At 35.3% G+C, this 19,539-nt stretch overlaps 1 protein-coding gene and 1 non-coding gene across 2 annotated transcripts; both read left to right on the top strand.

Annotated features, from left to right (window-relative positions):
- Positions 1-9,054: 9,054 nt before the first annotated feature.
- LOC121231689 (small nucleolar RNA R71) lies at positions 9,055-9,161 on the top strand. The gene has a single exon (XR_005929745.1). It is a non-coding gene; the product is annotated as a small nucleolar RNA R71 (small nucleolar RNA).
- Positions 9,162-13,751: 4,590 nt separating this feature from the next.
- On the top strand, positions 13,752-14,840 carry LOC107963272 (uncharacterized). The gene is made up of 3 exons (XM_016899831.1): positions 13,752-13,958; positions 14,070-14,479; positions 14,828-14,840. Exons 1-3 carry the CDS (start codon positions 13,752-13,754, stop codon positions 14,838-14,840), a joined length of 630 nt encoding a protein of 209 aa, XP_016755320.1.
- The last annotated feature ends 4,699 nt before the right edge of the window (positions 14,841-19,539 follow it).

Raw genomic sequence — 19,539 nt, 5'->3', positions numbered from 1 at the left:
GACTATGATGAATTGGGGCAAGCAAATTTTTTCTCGAAATTGGATTTGCGTTCAGGCTATCATTAGAGTCGAATGTATAAGTAGGATGTGTATAAAACCGCTTTTAAAACTCATGCTGGCCATTATGAATTCTTGGTCATGTCATTTGGCTTAACTAATGCCCTATCTATCTTCCAATTACTGATGAATTCAGTTTTTCGATCCTTCTTAAAGATATCAATTCTTGTTTTTTTTTTATGACATACTCATGTACTCCCAGAAAAGGATTGACCATTTGACTCACTTACAAGAGGTGCTTCAAGTGCTACGGTCTAATCAACTTTACGCTAAGCGATCTAAGTGCATTTTTGGAGCTACTCAGGTAGAGTATCTTGGACATGTTATGTAACGACCTTAAATTTACGGTAATTGGAAAATTGTATTTTCAGTCTTTATTTTCGTAAAACGAATTCGTAAATATTTATTAAAAATATTTACGAAGTTAGTTGTGTGGTTAATTAGGTTTTGGTTAGATGAATAAGCTTGAATTAAGGTTAATTTAGTATAAGGACTATATTGAATATAGGGTAAAAGTTGGATTATAAAATCAAGAAAAGTCAAGGGACTAAATTAGCAATAAAACTATAAGTGACAAGTGTGTGGTGATAGTGAAATACATGTGGTAAAATAAAATGCATATATTAATTAATTATTTACTTATTATTTAAGTAAAAGATATTATTATATTATTATTATATTCTATAACATAAAATAAAAGAAATAAAGAAACAAAAGGATGAAAAAGAAACAGAATTGGAAAACGAAACAAGGGAGAAGAATAGGGAAAGAAAAAGAAAGGGAGAAACTAGGGTTTAAAGATTCAAGGTTTAATTGGTAAGTCAATTTAGTCCATTTTCTTGTAATTTTGATGTTTTTGAAATTCTAGAACAAAATACTACTTGGTATAAGTGGAAATTTTGAAAGTTAGTTGATTTTTAGATGTGGGTTATGTTGAATTAATTGAAGAATTATGCTTTGAATTGATAGAATTTTTAGTTAGAATTGAGAAAACGATTGAATTGTAAAACAAATTATAAGTTTTATGTAGTAGGGATTAAATTGAAAGAAATTTGAAATTAGGGTTTTATGGTGAAATTAGGAAATTGTAAATAAAATAAAATTAGTTTTGATTAAGGATTGAATTGAAAATTATACAAAAGTTGAATGTAAATTGAAATATTTAATATGAAATTGTAGTGTATTAATAATTTTTAATTGTTTTAATTCCGTAGCTAACGCGGTGCTGAAGACCTCAGCTAAGAAAAGAAAGGAAAAAGTCAACGAGGATTAGCTTGAAAAATATGGTTTGTATTTCTATAATCCGAAAACTAAAATTATTTTTTGTATTTATTATTATGTATGGTAAGTAAAATTGAGGTGAGTTTGATATATTGACATTGAATTGAATTATTTTGTGAAAGTATGTGTATGATTGAAAAGTGTATTGAATTGGAATGGATTGAAATTGTATATTGATTGGAAATTGAATTATGTATTGAAATACCCTATTAACTGTATAGGGCTAAGTCGGATATAGTTGGCATGCCATAGGATTGGAAGTGTTCAGGTATACTTCGACTTCGAGTCGATGAGGCACTATGTGTCGTATTATTATTGCTTCAGATAAATCTGATGAGATACTGAGTACCGTATTGTTTTACTTCAGCATGGCTGATGATGGTCGTGAAACTAACTAAAAATTAGACTTAAGGCAAGCACACCTATCGAACAGTAGTATAGTTATGGCGAGACCGAAAATATCGTATCCACGAGGACTAAAATTACTAGTGATTACTATCTTTTTATTATCTAGCCTAAGAATTAAATGATGTTTTTAAACTAAACTAATTTTCTAATTTAACTAAAATTACGACAGAGATGAAAGTTGGAAAATACTTTAGAAAAAACCAATGGATAAGACAATACCCAAGAAAGAATCCACCTAGACTTCACTTATTACCTTTGACTTAGACGATTTATTCACTTGACTTATTCCGTAGAAATCCCTGATTTATGTTATTATCCCTTTCGAGACTAAAAACAACTGACTCTAGGTTGATTAATTGAAATCTCTTTCTAATTAAAACCCCTATTGTCGCATTAACTCGATCTATGGATTCCCTTATTAGATTTGACTCTAATCCGACAGATTTATGTCGTCCCATCTTTAGGATTGCATGCAACTCTGGTTAATTATGAATGATCTAATCTTAAACAGGGACTTTTGCTCCACTGAATAAGCACATCAAGAACCTGAATTAATATCCGGGAATATTAAAGCAAGGGTTAAAACTCACAATTAATAACAAGAACAAATATTTATCATATAAATCAAAGAGTAATAAAATTCATCATAGGTTTCATCTCCCTTAGGTATTTAGGGAGTTTAGTTCATAATAATAATGGAAAACATCTCAAAGTTTGGAAAACAACAAAACATAAAGAACCCAAAGAACTTCTAGGAAATTGGATGGAAATCTTCAGTCTTGATGTAGATCCTGGCTCTGAGGTGATTCTGATGGCTTTTCTTAAGTATTTTCTGCCTTCAACTCTCTGTGTCCTTTCTAATTCTCTTCTAGGGTGTTTATATAGGCTTTAGAATGCTTCAAAACCCACAAAAGTGCCCTTTTTGGAATAGAACTAGGCTTGGGCTCGGCAGAGACACGACTGTGTGCCATGCCCGTGTGAAGGTGCTCAAACCGTGTGCAATACTGAGTTGGTTCTTAGTCGACACGGCCATGTCACACGGGCGTGTGGTTTGCCCGTGTGTCATACACGGGTGTGTGGATCACTAGTGTAGAAGTGCCTAGGCCGTGTGAAACACTGATTTAAGCCCAATTCGTCCGTTTTTGGCCCGTCTCTCGCTCTTTTTGCTATCCTAAGCTCTCCTGAGTATAAAACATGAAATTAAAGGATTAGGAGCATCGAATTCACTAAAACCAAGGAGAAATCATTCATAAATATGCCAATCTTGGGATAAAAATATGTATAAATTACGGTTTATCAAATATCCCCACACTTAAGCATTTGCTTGTCCTCAAGCAAAATCCTCAACTTACAATTAAAATAAATTCTTCTCAACTTATAATTCTCATCAATAATGTTTCAAAATTATCCACAAGCAATCATACATTGAAAATTTAACTAAAAGAACATTAAAGTTTCAAATAGTCGAAGTTGAATATTTTAATCATAAAATTATAGGCATCCTCCTTTATCTAAGTAATTATCTTTAATTCCAAATTGACAATGGTTGACATCCTCACTAAAGGTTTACTCAAATCACTCAATATATTTAAGATTCAATGATTAAGCACTCATTAGTCAAACATTAAAAATTATTACCATAGGCTTGCATGAAAATCAAATTCTCCACCACTATAAATGAGATAATGCACAAATCAAAAGGTCTTTGAATGGTTGTAACGGGGCTTTGGGTTAAGGTGTGGATAAAGGTTAAAAAAGAAATGGTTAGAATTGAGATTAACTTGATAAATTACCAAACTAGAAAATAACTAACATCACTTGAATAAACATGAGCTTCATCTCAGAATATGGAATTAAATACTTAAGCTTAAAAAAAAAAGAATTACTACCAATATGTATGTATGTATGTATGTATGTATGTATGTATTTTTTTTTAAGAATAAGAATAAATAATTGTATAAGAGAAAATTATAAGATTCGAATGAAAGAAAATAATTAGGCAATTAACCAAATCAATTCTCAACAAAAAAGGGCTCAAATAAATTGGGAAAAATTCTCAACGAATCAAAAACTATGAGATAGGGGTTAAATTTTAGGGTAAATTAAAAAAATAGCTGTTAAGCTCAAAGGGGTTCACTAAGGGTTAATTATGAGGGTAGGCTTTTTATGGGGTAAATGGGTTAAAACCTAAGTGCCTTTATTATTTTAGTATATCAAATCAAAGGTCTGGTTTCGACATGTATAATCGATGCAAGTTCTAGAATAACAATTCAATGTTGACACACTCATAATCAATAAAATTAGTGAGCAAGAAAGATATATGCTCTTAAAAGGCTCAAAATCTCACGAAAATTATGGGTATTTGATGTCAAACCTGTAAATTCAAAACTTCAAGATAATACCTCAATTCAGGGAAACAACCTAGCAATTTTAATTCTCAAAAGTTTCAACTTATCATACTCGATTCTCTAATGTCTTAAAGTTTAACCAATCAATGCACAGTTACCTATGATTTAATTCAAAACATATCAATAAAAATCATAACTCGGTCAAAATTTACTCCAATAATGATATGAGAAAATTATTTGAGAACAAGATAAAAATTCAGGGATTTTCTGATAATCACATACATAACCTCCCCACACTTAAGATGTACATTATCCTCAATGTACAAAGATATATAATAGCAATATAAAGATAATATCAAAAGAGAGGGAGAGAAGCGAAACTGCCCTGAAATTGTGGATGAGATCCTTGGATTAACGAGAGCGAGAATTGTAGGTGAGAGCCGAATAAAAGGCATGATTTTGAGGTACTAAAAAAAATAAACACCATAGTGAAAGAGAATTAAAGGATAATTCGATAATAATCACAAAGAGAAGCAAAGTTTAAAATATAAAACATAAGTCTTCAAAAATAAAGAAGAGAAAATAAAATTTAAATAAAGATAAAAATAAAAATAAAATTCATAGTAAAATAAAGGGACTCAAAAGTCCTCATCATCAGAGTCGTGAGCCTGTGGCATTGGAGAAGAGATATGGAGGTGGTGGCAAATCTATCTGAGAGTGGCATTAATGATGTCGAATCGCTTGAAACACTGCTGCTCAAAGCGAGTGAATCACTCGAATAAGTCTGTTAAAGTAGCAGTAGGAGGGCGGTGACACGGTGGTGGTGGTAAGGGTGGGTCCTCGTGAGGGGTAGGGACATCTTCAGTAATGTCCTCTGGCTCATCCTGGTCAACAGACTAGACGAGTCTGTACTGAGGTGGGTTGACTCCACGGCGTCGCTCTATCATCCGCATGTGAATCATACTGGAATCTCTGCGGAGACATCTGGCCAACTAATGTGAGTGTCGATGACGTCTCTGGAGTGTCAAAGAGGCCGAAATGTCGAGCTACGCAAGTCACGTAAGGGCCAAGGAAGATGGGGCCTCTTCTATAGCGATCCGTCTGGTGGTGAAAGGTAAGGGCGAAAAAATATGTCAGGTCAAATACATGGCCAGTCGCCATGCTCCATAGGAAGTACGCGTCGGTGGTGCTAACTACTCCAGTGCTCTCTCTCCTCCCAGTTAATGTGTGGGCCAAGATAGCATGAATGTAGCGTAGTGTTGGAGGGAGAAAAGTCACCTTCGAGCGACTCGCGTCATATATAATCTGGCCACCTATGAGATCGGTCCAACAGCATGAAGGGGAATGATGAATGTGTCGATGAAGCTGGAGGAAGTTCTCTGTAGACATGAACTCTTCAGTTTAGAGGCCCAAAGCAGCTCCAAATTCGGGTACACTCATATGTCTGACAAGTCCACCAAGTCAGAAAACGATAGTACCAACCTCGTCATGTGTGTTCATCACGTGCTGTAGGTGGAAGGTAGTGCAGAACTCCAATGTCAGCTCCGAATAGGTGGGCTCAATGATCGTAAAGAATCGATCCCATGGCGCAGTATCGAGATGGAAGCGAATAAGGTGAGCGAGTTGGACCTGCTCCAAAGCGGCCCAATCAATACATCAGCCCACACCTAGCGGTCATACATGTAGTAGCTGAAACAGGTCATCCTATGGCTGGAGTTGAATCGAAGTAGTGGGTGACGAGCTTCGGTCGAGGCGCTCGATGAGGTTATGCCAGGACCCTTCTACTTTTTCGAAGCGGGAACAATTTTCTTTCCTCGTGTCTTTGTCATTATAGGCCTACAAGAATAACAGAGTCCAAATAAAAAGACAACTAGGAAATAAAATAGCAAGTGAAGAATGATGTAGGCAAATTATGGATCTAATCTATATTAAATGGATTAAGTAGCTGTTAATTACATCTTCAACTTATATGTAAAGGCATGATAATGAGTGTTATAGTAAACAAAAGAACGAATAGTAGACTATATGATTTGGCATGAGATGGATATGACTAACATGATAAACTAAATATGGGACTTCTAAGAAAATAGCAGCAGTAATTTAGACTTAATAGAATGATCCTAAACTAATTTTCAGCAACATGAACATAAACCTAATGGCATAATAAAGCAAGGCCAAAGTAAAGACAGAGGCTTAAAAAATAAAGATAAATAAAAGGCATAACATAATAATATTTTTTATAATAATGATAAGAAAAAATAAAAATAAAAATAAATACTGAAAATGATGGAAAAATGGGTAAGCAAGGCGTGATCGACGGTAGTGGTGGCCGGTCTTCGGAGAAGCAGAGGCTGGACACGAGAGTGGTGGGGTGGGTGAAGCCGTATGGTGCGTGGGGGGAAGGGGGTGGAAGGGAAAAAGAAGAAAGAAAGGGGGAGAAGAAAGGAAGAGAAAGAGAGAGGTAGAGGGAGGAGGGTGGTCGGCCGGCGGTGCTAGTGGCAGAAATAAGGCGTCGGCATGGGGGATGGTTTTGAGGTTTGCGGCGGCTAGGGTTTGGGAGAGGGAGATGAAAAAGAAGAAAGAGAAAACAAAGGTCGGGTTGGAGGTTTTAAAGGGGCACGGTCGTATGAGACCCGTGTTAGGCCACACGACCGTGTCATACGGGCGTGTGGCTTGTGCCTAGCCCATGTTTATCGTGAAATTCGAATGTGTAATTGTCACACGGCCTGGGGACACATCCGTGTGCGATGTTCTTCGCTTTTCCCACGCCCGTGTGCTTTGCCCGTGTGTCTTCCTAACTTAATTAAAATTTTAAATTTAAGCTTCAGTTTTCACACGACCTTGGACACGCCCGTGTGTCCAAGCCGTGTGGGTCACTGTACCTACACAAATACTAAAAATACACGAGTTAGTGGTGTTAGTACTCGGGTTGCCTCCCAAGAAGCGCTTATTTAGAGTCTAAGCTCGACTTACCTCTCATTCGTATGATTACGGTAGATTGAGGAGTTGAAACTCCTCACTTCTATTATCAATTCTATTATTCTCATAAAGTTTAAGTTGAGTAATATTCACCTTGAAAGTGCCAAATTGAGAATGATTTACCTCGACTGTACCGTATAGAAAAACATTCAGTACCGTGAAGGGAGTTGCTCCGTGCAATCCGGAGGTACTTTTCATCTAACAATACTTTAACCCCAACTTTAAATTTCGTTGTTTCATCCCTACGCTTATCGAGGTGTCGCTTTGATTCACCGTGTGCTTTTGGTTTCTCCTTGACATGTGTTTACCATTCGTCTAGTTCATCGATCTGAAGCCTTCGTTCATCGTGAGTTGATCTGCTTTTGTGGCATGGATTAGAATGAGGCTCCATCACGTTCTTCCTAGGAAACGCATGCAAAAAAGTTTGAGTTGTAATATTATTTAAATTAACCGAATCATCTTGATTACTAGATACTTTGGCAGGATCACGAGCTTGGAGAGAAATCGTGTCATCAACTACACGAAGTATCAATTCACTTGTGCCAACATCTATGATAGTTCTAGCAGTTGCTAGAAAGGGTCTTCCTAAAATTAAGGGCACGTCACTATCCTCTTCCATGTCTAGAACAACAAAATCAATTGGGAATATAAATTTATCAATTTTAACAAGCACATATTCAATAATGCCCCTAAAAAATTTGATTGTTTTATTTGCCAGTTGAATGCTCATCCTAGTTTGTTTGGGTTTCCCAACATCTAGTTGTTTAAACATTTTATAGGGCATGACATTAATACTTGTCCCCAAATCAGCCAAAGCATTGTTAACATTTAAACTACCAATTAAACAAGGAATTGTAAAACTCCCTAGATCTTTCAACTTGTTGGGTAGCTTATTCTGTAGAATGGCTGAGTAAACTGTGTTCAACTCCACATGCAACGCCTCATCCAACTTCCACTTATTTGCTAAAAGCTCCTTTAAAGATTTAACTGCGTTCGGCATCTACGAAAGAGCTTTAATAAATGGTAAGTTAATATGTAATTTCTTTAATAATTTAAGGAATTTACCAAATTGTTCATCCGTGTGGTCTTTCCTTGTCGCACTGGGGTATGGTACACGAGGTTTATATTCTTTACTTACTGGTTTTTGTTCACTGTGGTCCACTTCACCCTTACCTTTACTTACCACAATTCCTTGCATCGGTTCAGGTTCAGGTTCAACTAACCCTTCTTCATCTTGAACAGTAATTGCATTAAGCTGTTCCTTTGGATTAGTTTCAGTATTACTCGGTAAGCTACCTTGTAGTCGTTCGGAATCAACTTAGCAAGATGTCCTATTTGAGTTTCGAGTCCTTGAATCGATGCTTGTTAACTTTTAAGAGCTATCTCGATATTTTGAAAACGAGTTTCTGACACCGAGATGAATTTTGTTAGCAACTCCTCAAGGTTCGGCTTCTTTTCCTGCCGGTAAGGTGGTTGTTGAAAGTTTGGGGGATGTTGTGGCATTTGATTTCCTTGACCACCTCATGAGAAATTGGGATGGTTCCTCTAACCTGCACTATAAGTGTTACTGTATGGGTTATTTTGAGGACTAGAATTATTATGACCAATGTATTGAACTTGTTCCTCCTCGGTGTTAGGGTTGAATGTTGGATAATCTGTGTGTACTCCTCCTCCACTTGAATCACACCTCATTACTGGATGTACTTGAGTAGAACCATACAAACCGTCAATCTTTTTATTTAAAAGTTCTACCTGGTTAGATAGCATAGTAACCGCGTCGAGGTTGAAAACACCGGTAGCTTTCGTTGGTTTCATTCTCATGACTTGCCACTGATAGTTATTCAGTGACATCTCTTTAATAAATTCATAAGCCTCTTCAGGTGTTTTGTTGTTTAAAGTTCCACCGGCGACTGTGTCAATAAGTTACCTTGTTGAGGGGTTCACACCGTTGTAAAACGTTTGAACCTGCAGCCATAGAAGTAACCCATGGTGAGGGCACCTTCTCAATAAGTCCTTGTATTTCTTCCATGCATCATAAAGAGTTTCTAAATCTATCTGCACAAAAGAAGAGATATCATTCCTTAGTTTAGCTGTTTTAGCTGACTAAAAACATTTTAGTAAACATTTTTCGGTCATTTGTTCCCAAGTAGTGATTGACCCTCGTGGTAACGAGTTTAACCACTGTTTAATTTTGTTCCTCAATGAGAATGGGAACAACCGAAGGCGAATGGCGTCGTTAGAAACGCTGTTGATCCTAAAAGTGTCGCAGAGTTCTAGAAAATTCACCAAATGAGTGTTTGAATCCTCGTCTTGCAAACTATCAAACTAAACAAATTGTTGTATCATTTGAATCATGTTAGGTTTCAGTTCAAAGTTATTTGCAGTAATAACAGGTCTAACTATACTCGATTCAGCTCCTATTAAACTAGGTTTAGCATAATCATACATAGTACGAGGAGCAGGATTTTGATTTACTAGGTCCGCAATAGCCACAGGAGGTAATTGATTATTTTGATTATTAGTCATCTCCTCGGTTGTGGTTTGAATATTGTCCTCTTGTCCTTCCTCTATGTATCGTAGGCTTCGCCTTATTTCTCTTCGATTTCTGAAAGCTGTGCTTTCGATCTCACTATCAAAAAGTAGAAGTCTCGACGGGTTTCTTCTAGTCATAAACTATAAAACCTGCCAGAAGTAAAAGAAAGAAAATTTAGTAATAAAAAAATAAAATTAAATTGCAATAAAAATTGAAAATGGATAAAGTAATAAAAATTAAATGTTCCTAATATCTTAGTCCCCGACAACGGCGCCAAAAACTTGATGGTCGTGAAACTAACTAAAAATTTGACTTAAGACAAGCGCACCTATCGAACAGTAGTATAGTTATGGTGAGACCAAAAATATCGTATCCACGAGGACTAAAAGTACTAGTAATTACTATCTTTTTATTATCTAGCCTAAGAATTAAATGATGTTTTTAAAATAAACTGATTTTCTAATTTAACTAAGATTACGACAGAGATGAAAGTTGAAAAATACTTTAGAAAAAACCAATGGAGAAGACAATACCCAAGAAAGAATCCACCTAGACTTCACTTATTACCTTTGACTTAAACGATTTATTCACTTGACTTATTCCATAGAAATCCCTGATTTATGTTATTATCCCTTTCGAGACTAAAAACAACTGACTCTAGGTTGATTAATTGAAATCTCTTTCTAATTAAAACCCCTATTGTTGCATTAACTCGATCTATGGATTCCCTTATTAGATTTGACTCTAATCTGGTAGATTTATGTCGTCCTATCTTTAGGATTGCATGCAACTCCGCTTAATTATGAATGATCTACTCTTAAACAGGGACTTTTGTTCCACTGAATAAGCACATCAAGAAACTGAATTAATATCCGGGAATATTAAAGCAAGGGTTAAAACTCACAATTAATAAGAAGAACAAATATTTATTATATAAATCAAAGAGTAATAAGATTCGTCATACGTTTCATCTCCCTTAGGTATTTAGGGAGGTTAGTTCATAATAATAATGAAAAACATCTCAAAGTTTGGGAAACAACAAAATATAAAGAACCCAAAGAACTTCTAGGAAATTGGATGGAAATCTTCATTCTCGATGTAAATCCTGGCTCCGAGATGATTCTGATGGCTTTTCTTGAGTACTTTCTACCTCCAACTCTCTGTGTCCTTTCTAATTCTCTTCTAGGGTGTTTATATAGAATTTAGAATGCTTCAAAACCCTCAAAAATTCCCTTTTCCGAATAGAACTAGGCTTGGGTTCAGTAGAGACACAGCCGTGTGCCATGCCTGTGTGAAGGTGCTCAGACCATGTGCAATACTAAGTTTGTTCTTAGTCGACACGGCCATGTCACACAGGCTTGTGGTCTACCCGTGTGCCACACACGAGCGTGTGGATCATCCGTGTGGAAGTGCCTAGGCCGTGTGAAACACTAATTTAAGCCCAATTCATCCGTTTTTGGTCCGTTTCTCTCTCCTTTTGCTATCCTAAGCTCTTCTAAGTATAAAACATGAAATTAAAGGATTAGGAGCATCGAATTCACTAAAACCAAGGAGAAATCATTCATAAATATGCCAAGCTTGGGGTAAAAATATGTATAAATTATGGTTTATCAGCCAATGAGGCACTGAGTAACGTACTAGTGTGTTTGGGTTGGATCCACGCATCCATCGGAGTCCGAGTCCTGTTAATAGGGATATATGAATGAATTGATCAAATGATTGACTTTGAATGATATTGAATAAGAAATGAAAATTAATATTGAAATTGAAATAAAGAAATTTATTGTGAAATGTTATTGAATAGCAATTGTGAGATTGAAACAGAGATATGATGATTGAAAGTGATATGGATGATGACTTTTATGAAATTAATTATTTGTTGAATGATTATTATTATGTATGATTATGTATATAAATATTATAAATTTTTGCTTAATAAGTTTTCGGACTGTAGAAATACCACTGAGTGTATACTCAATGTACGGTTTGTTTCCGTGCGCAGGTCAGGTAAAGTCCGATTATTGAATCAACATCCAAAGCCGATCCCAAACTCAAACACATGGTGAAGTATTTTCTCTTTTGAGAATGGCATGTACCTAGGTTGTCTTTTGATGTCATTTTGAGATGTGAATATTAATGGTGTATAAAATGATATTGGTTGATTTATATATATAAACATAAGCCTTATAATATAGCCATTTATATAGTTTTAGTTTGAATTGGTTGAATGGTATTTAAATGAATTGTTTAGATAATTTATGTTAGATATCTATGAACATACATGAGTTAGATCATTATATTGATAGTTCTGACCTGTTTTAAATGTATTTAATCATGTTTTAGATTGGTTGAAAGATTGGATTTTAAGTTGCTTATTGTTCAAGGTTTGCAGGGCTAGTAATCTTGTTGTAAAAGGCTCATTTTTTAGTCCACACGGCCTGAAGCACGGGCATGTTTAGGGTCACACGAGCATGTCCCTAAATCACACGGGCATGTGAGTCCTGTACATAGGAAAAATTTTGAAATTTAGTGAAAAATTCTCTAAGCTTCTAATTAAGTCTCGATTAGTTCTGAACACGTGTTTTGGGCGTCGAGAGCTCATTAAAGGGACTTTATGATTAAACTATGAAATGTATGTTAAATTATCATGTGATTGTTCGTAATTGATCTGAATTTTTTGGTAATGCACTGTAACCCTATTCTGGCGACGGATAAGGGTTAGAGGGTGTTACATATTATCTCTCAAGGAGTTTTCAGTATGGATCGAACCAAGGTGGCTACTGTTCTCAACTAGTCTCCTCCAAAGCCTGTCAAGGAGTTTGTGAGCCTTCCTTGGGTTTTCTGGGTATTATAGGCGATTCATCAAGGGGAATGGATTATTGGCTCAGCCCCTCACCATATTATTAAAAAAGATGTAACTTGGCAATGGACAGAGTAGGAGCAAATTGCTTTTGATCAGCTCAAAGCAGCTGTTTTTCAAGCTCCAGTTCTTGCTTTACCCAATTTTCAGGAGTCTTTTTGTGTGGAAACGGATGCTAGTGGCCAAAGTGTTGGAGCTGTTTTGCAGCAGAATGGAAAGCCAGTGGCATACTTTAGCAAAGCGTTGGGAGTTAAGTATCAAGCTTTGTCCATCTATGACAAAGAGATGCTTGCAGTACTGTTAGTAGTTAAGAAGTGGCATCCCTATCTTGTTGACTGGTATTTCTTCATCAAAACAGATTACCAGAGCTTAAAATTCCTATCAGACAGTAGGCCATTATACCTTACCAGCAGAAGTGGGTTGCTAAGATGCTGGGATACGATTATTCGATCTCATATCGCAAAAGAGCTTAGAATACAGTAGTAGACGCCTTGTCCAGGAAACCTTCTGACCACACTCATCAACTGCTCCAATGCGAAGGTAATCTTGACTCTTTTTGGTCTAAGGTATGGGAATGCATTGTTGCTTCATGGAAAACAGATAAGAAGTTACACCAGCTGTGTCAAGATGTTCAAACGCAGCCCCAGTTGCATCCTAAATACTCGTGGCATGGTACATTGCTTCATAGAATGGGAAAAATTATGGTTGGAAATGATATCCAGGTTCGAAGACACATATTTGGTCTTTTTCATGATAGTACTTTGGGAGGTCATTCTGGCATCTATGCCACTCGCCACAGGATCTCTATCTTGCTCTATTAGAAAGGTCTCTCTAAAAATGTTAAGCATTAAGTACTAGAGTGTGTAGTTTGCTAGCGCTGCAAAGCTGATAACTCTGCTTCACCTGGGCTTTTGCAACCCTTACCTATACCTGATCATGCTTGGAATATCATCAGCATGAATTTTATTGAGCGTCTGCCTTTGTCACCAGGTAAATCAGCCATTCTTGTAGTGGTTGACCGTTTAACCAAGTATGGTCATTTCATTACCTTGGCTCATCCTTTTACTACATTCACCGTCGCTCAAGAGTATCTTAACCACATTTATAAGTTGCATGGGATACCTGAGTCGATCGTGTCTGATAGAGATAGAATTTTTTTAGCAGCTTTTGGCAGGAACTGTTTCGACATTTGGGAACCAAAATGAAGATGTCCACTGCCTACCACCCACAAACTGATGGCTAGACAGAAATTCTTAACAAATGTTTAGAAAGTTATTTGAGATGCATGACTGGTGAAAAGCCCTCTGCTTCAGCGTCTTGGCTACCCTTAGTGGAGTGGTGGAACAATACCACCTACCATTCGGCTATTCAGACCACTCCCTATGAAGCTCTCTATGGGCAAGATCCATATCTTCATTTACCTTACTTGGCTAGTGCTTCTCTAGTGGCTATGGTAGATCGTACCTTGCAACATAGAGAAATCATGCGCAAGGTTTTGAAATTTCATCTCACTAAAGCTCAGGATTGAATGAAACAAATGGCGGATAAACGGAGGTCGAAACGAGAATTTTAGGTGGGAAATTTAATGTATTTGAAGCTGCAGCCATATCGACGACATTCTTTACGCAAGTTCAAGAACCAAAAGTTGTCACCTCGATATTTTGGCCCTTTTCCAGTGAAGGCTCGTGTGGGACTAGTTACTTACAAACTGTTATTACCACCTTTTGCTCGTATTCATTCTATTTTTCATGTCTTCCAATTGAAAAAGCATATTGGTTCTGCAGTAAGAGCTTCTACTTTACCACAAGTGGGGTCTGATGGAGCTCTTCTCAAGACACCGATTCGAGTCTTGGACAGACGCCTCGTCAAGCAAGGTAACCATGTTGCTGTAGAGGTTCTTGTTGAATGGGCAGACACCTTTCCTGAAGATTCTACTTGGGAGAATTTGCATGATCTTCAACGTTGCTTTCCTGTGTTGATCCTTGAGGACACGGATCCTGTTTCAGAGGAGGGGTATTTATTATGGAATAGTTTCAACGGTATTTTTCATTTTCATATTTTCGTTATTGTTGTTATTTCTTTTGTTGGACGCTGCATTTTACTTCTGTTATTATTCGAGTTATACAGTGCGTTATAGCATTAGTTTAAACAGGTCATTTTGCTGAAAACCCCTCTTATTAAAACAGTGTGTTTTAGCCTATTATTACTGTTAGTATGATTCTGTTACTTGGTTGCCTTATATACCTGCAACTACAGTCCAAAAAAAGTTATGAAATTTGAATCAATATTCTCAGTATTCTCTTTTTCTCTTTTCTCTCAATTTTTCATTTTCATTTTCGCTCTGTTTTTCTTCTGTTCTAGATCCATTACGTGACACTATCACCAGCCATGATATATATACCAAAATCCAAAACCTAATCCTATTATCTATAAAAAAACCTTCTACACAAACAAACAAAAACAACAAATTTGAAACTTAACAAGGAGGGACGATGGTAGAAACTCTAGCAAGATCTTGAGCGAAAAACACTTATCTACAAAACTCTCTTTAAAATTTTCTTTTCTCTAATATGTAGGGACAAAAATCTCAACAAAAGCCTTAAAGTACCCCGTTTATAGAATGAAAGGCATATGAGGGAGGATTCAAAAATGGCACAACTTCCCACAACAATAAAATATTAACCATTGTACCATTTATAAAATATTAACCTACCGATTTGTAACCAATTAGGATCAAATATATATCCTCCTTATTAGATGGAGCAAACTCAAACAATGTTATTCTTAAATTCAAATTAACGATGTTATAAAAGCACTTATGTGTAAAACACATGCTACCTCCTCACCAAACATGCATTTCGCGAGTATTTATTCTTGGAAAACAAGAAAGTTCATCATTTCAAGGTAGGTCACTTTATACCTCCTCGATTAGGAGGGTAATTCTTATTGGTACCTTGACAATAGAATAGCGTTGCCCTTGCCCCGTCATCTCACAACATCATTGACTATGACCTTGCCAAGAGGAATACTTTGTCAACTACGAGCTTTATTAACACATATATACATGAAACCTAGAGCTCCTTTGATCTACCTCAACAAGAAAAAGTGTAAGATCCCCTTGGATGAATCACACGTGAGACCTGACCTAGTCTATGTCTATCTTATTGCCACCTACCTAGAAGGTTATTGTACTTCTTAAATGGTCAACCATGAGAAAACCCACATCGTACACTTGTCAAGGCCTAAGGTTAAGAAATGGCCACCCTCGCATTAGGATATGTCTTCTTCCTTCCTTGCTTCCCTAAACATACACACACAACTTGAATGCCACAAACACCCTTCATTCTCTAACAGCTCTCAGCACACCACCACTATGTGAACTTCTTGCATCGTGTAAGGCAAAACAAAAATCAATTGCTGTCTTGGTGAATGATTTTTTCTTGGCACCGAATAATCTCTGTCTAGTGGACCTTAAGAAAGATTACCCAGTTGGGTCAATTTGGGCACCTCCCTCTATTAATGTTATGAAATTCAACGTCTACACATCCGTAAAAGGTAATATAGACAAGCAGAGATCAAAGGTATCCTCCGTGATCACAACGGGGCAACCTAGTTAGCCTTCTTGAAATCAATTGGTGTGACTGATCCAACTTTGGCATAAACCATCACAGTCAAGGAAACCTTCATCATTTTCTTAATTTCAAGATAGGTTGGATCTACTAAAGTTATTCTCGAGAGTAATTATTGCAATATTGTTCATTAGTTTCAATACCCCAGTATAGCCCCTAACATTTTCAAAAATAATGTTGCCTCGTGCTTGAACTACTATAAGTACCAGAGTTGGGAAATTAAGCTAATCTCAAGGGAAGAAAATGTCAAGGCAAAAAAGCTTGCGAAAGCAAGAGTAAGTGAGTTTTCTTATTAACTAAATGTGTTCATTTGATTTTTCATTTTAGATTTCTTTTTTTTCCCAGTCTAATGTTGTTTAGGTCGCCTTTTAGTTGCTCTATCTACTACTTATTACGTTCGATTTTTTGCTTTGTCTATTTATTCCGATAATGTTGTTGTGAAAAGGTTGTAATTTTAATATAATGGGGAGACCTTGTACAAACCTATACAATTATGTCATGTTTTGTATCTTGGACTAATGAAATGCTTATTACCTTTCAAACATAAATCCTAATATCTGATGAGTAATAATTAGATTATAGATATTAGCTTCCATCATAAGGAATTTTTAAAAATATTTAGCATATATTTTAAAATGAATAATAAATCTAAGAAAGCCCTCAAATTTTCTCTTTTTTTCTCCAAGTTGTTTGCTTCTTCTTTTTTGTTTTTCCCAGCAATAGTACGAACCTCCAAACTGGCTATTGCCCATTTTTTTCTCCCTCCTATCAATTCTCTCTTTCTTTCTTCTCGTCATTCACTCCATGTGTCTTCTCTCTTTTAAATTTGCAAATCTATTTTGTGGGTATCTTTGTTGTTTTCATAAGTTGTGATGGACAGATAAAAGTGTCTTTCGTCGCTGAAACTCCACCAGCCACTAGTAGTTTCTTTGGAAAGTGGGTGGCTCTTTGTCGACTTCTTAATACTTTTCTGTTTTGAAATTATTTCAGAATAATAAATGATTTCACGAGTTGGTTTGGACCCATGTTGTCTTAAGTTCTATTTTTTTTATTTGTTTTCTATTGTTTAATAAGTCCTCAATTTTATAAGTCTTTTTCTACTTTTATAGCACGTATTTTAGTCTGGCTTATACATGTAGTCTTGCTTTTACAAGTGATTTTAGGGATGGTTTTGTCGCGTCCTCTCTAGTTTGGCGGATGCTAGATTCTTTTACCAAATTTTGCCTACCACTTTGGACCCACCATAGTTGATTTCCTTATTGTATTAAGTATTTGCAAGCACTCCAAATATGTCATGCTTGAGTTGTAACAAAACCAATTATCAATATGTCATGATTTTCTGTTGATACTGAAACTAAAGATTTATTGTGTTGACGGAGCTTGTTCTTTATTGCTTCAGTGGATGTGGTTTTCTTTCCCGAATTGTTTTGTCCCATTCACAAAATGAATTAATGAATTTTCCTATAAAAAATTAATATGTCATATAATTTTACCATATTAAATAAAAATTGAAAAATTGAGTATATATTATATCATATGAAACAGATACTCGGTATCCCATTCTTATCTTTACATAAATATCAGGCTTAGCAATTGGCAAAGCTTTCAATTCATATATTCACGCAAATCTTGGTGATTTTTAGTTCAAACAACTCAAAAAGGGATTTGTCCTTTTTTTTTTCTTTCTCTCATGGACTAATTTATGAAAAAAAATTATGATGGGGTTTGCCACAGATATATTTGAATCATGATGCTATAGCTGAATCGATATAAAATGCCCTAAAGTCCTTCATCTTAAAGTACAGCTAAAAGTGGAAAAAAGAAGCGTATTACCACAAATGCATGTATTTATATACATGGAGAAAGCTACCACAAACAATGCCTTTATTTAAAGCCTTAGTACCATATTGAGAAAAAAAAATTAGTAAATTTGATATCTTATACTTTAATTCTGTCAGTCAAATTATTTGAAAAAAACTACGTAGCTTGAAAAGCCAATCAAATATTGCCATTTACAGAAATATATTTTTAATTTCTTAAAACCTTTTCATTTTTCTATTTTTTTTCATTTTTTAGTAAATTCTATTGTTCTTCCATCTTTTTTTATTTTCGATTCTTCAATGCTGAAGTAAATAATGACATCCATCGACGGAACGAGGGAAAAACTTGAAATGCAGCCAAAAAAAAAAGAAAGAAAGATTAAAAAGAAAACACATATTTGGTTTCATGGTTTCCAATGATAGGAAGATTTTTTTTTCTTTTGAAATAGCAATGCTGGGGATATTTTGATTGGGCCGTACTTAACGGGTTGACAGGGGTCAGTCTCTAAAAATGGAAAATTTATTATTTAAATTTTTTAAAATTTTAAATTAATAAAAATAAAATTATATTTTAACTCTCTAAATTGATAAAGATTATAAATATATAGATTATTAAAATAATAAAATATAATTTTTTATAAATATTATAAATATATAAATTATTAAAATAATAAAATTATATTTTTATCATAGTAAAAGTTATAATTTAATTTCGGCGTAAAAAAAAATTTAGCTTCGCTCCTATATTGGATATTTCGAACTGCATATTAGAATGGATGGGTCTTGTATCTTTTAAGGCTCAATTTATAGGGTTTGAGGAGGATTTTAGAAAAATGAACAACTCTAGGAGCTGGAGAACTCTAAACCGACGGAGCTTGAACTTGAGTCGATGACCATCACAATGGAGCATGGTGGTTGGAGTCACTGCTGGCAAATATATATATATTGCTTTTTTTAAGGTTTATAAAATATGGGTTTGAAAAGAAAATAAAATAAAGGAAATTTTAGTATTTAAAGAAAGATGAAGTTCATAAAATAAATGGAAAAAGATGAAAGGAAATAATCCAATAAAAAAACTAGGCTTGAAATTAATGAAAAAAGATGAAAAATAAATAAAGTTTTTAAGGGAAAAAAAATACGCATGTGAATATATCTCATTAGATTTTTAACGTCTAAACTTTAGGTTTGGTAACATAAAATGGTAGATGAGGTTATGGGATCAACAAAATGATTGTTAGAAAGATGAAAATTTTTCTTGAAGTACCAAGTTGATAATTTATATATAGTATAGGAGCCAAAATATGTAATAAGCATTATTTAAAACTAAAAAAACAACCCAGAAAAGACATTCAACCATGTTTTGTCCCCCAAATAGGGAAAGGTGCGAGGTATCAGCAATGAAGGCATTATAATTCTCACATTAGTGCTTAGAATAATTCTTAAAAGAGTCAGCATCACCAAATTTGCTTATAAGCAATAGCAAAAGGCAAAAGCAACATCGTCCTTTTCCATGAATCCCTGTTTGTGTGTGTGTTGTTGTTTCTTTACTCTCAACTCAAGCTTATCCTTAATTTCTCAAACTTTCTTCTTCTTCTTACAACCTAATAAACCCTCAACATGTCCG

The sequence above is a fragment of the Gossypium hirsutum genome, chromosome A06, assembly GCF_007990345.1.
Source record: "Gossypium hirsutum isolate 1008001.06 chromosome A06, Gossypium_hirsutum_v2.1, whole genome shotgun sequence".
In the NCBI taxonomy this organism is placed as follows: Eukaryota; Viridiplantae; Streptophyta; class Magnoliopsida; order Malvales; family Malvaceae; genus Gossypium; species Gossypium hirsutum.
Note: the sequence above shows the minus strand (reverse complement) of the source record. Positions and strands in the feature narration are given on the sequence as shown.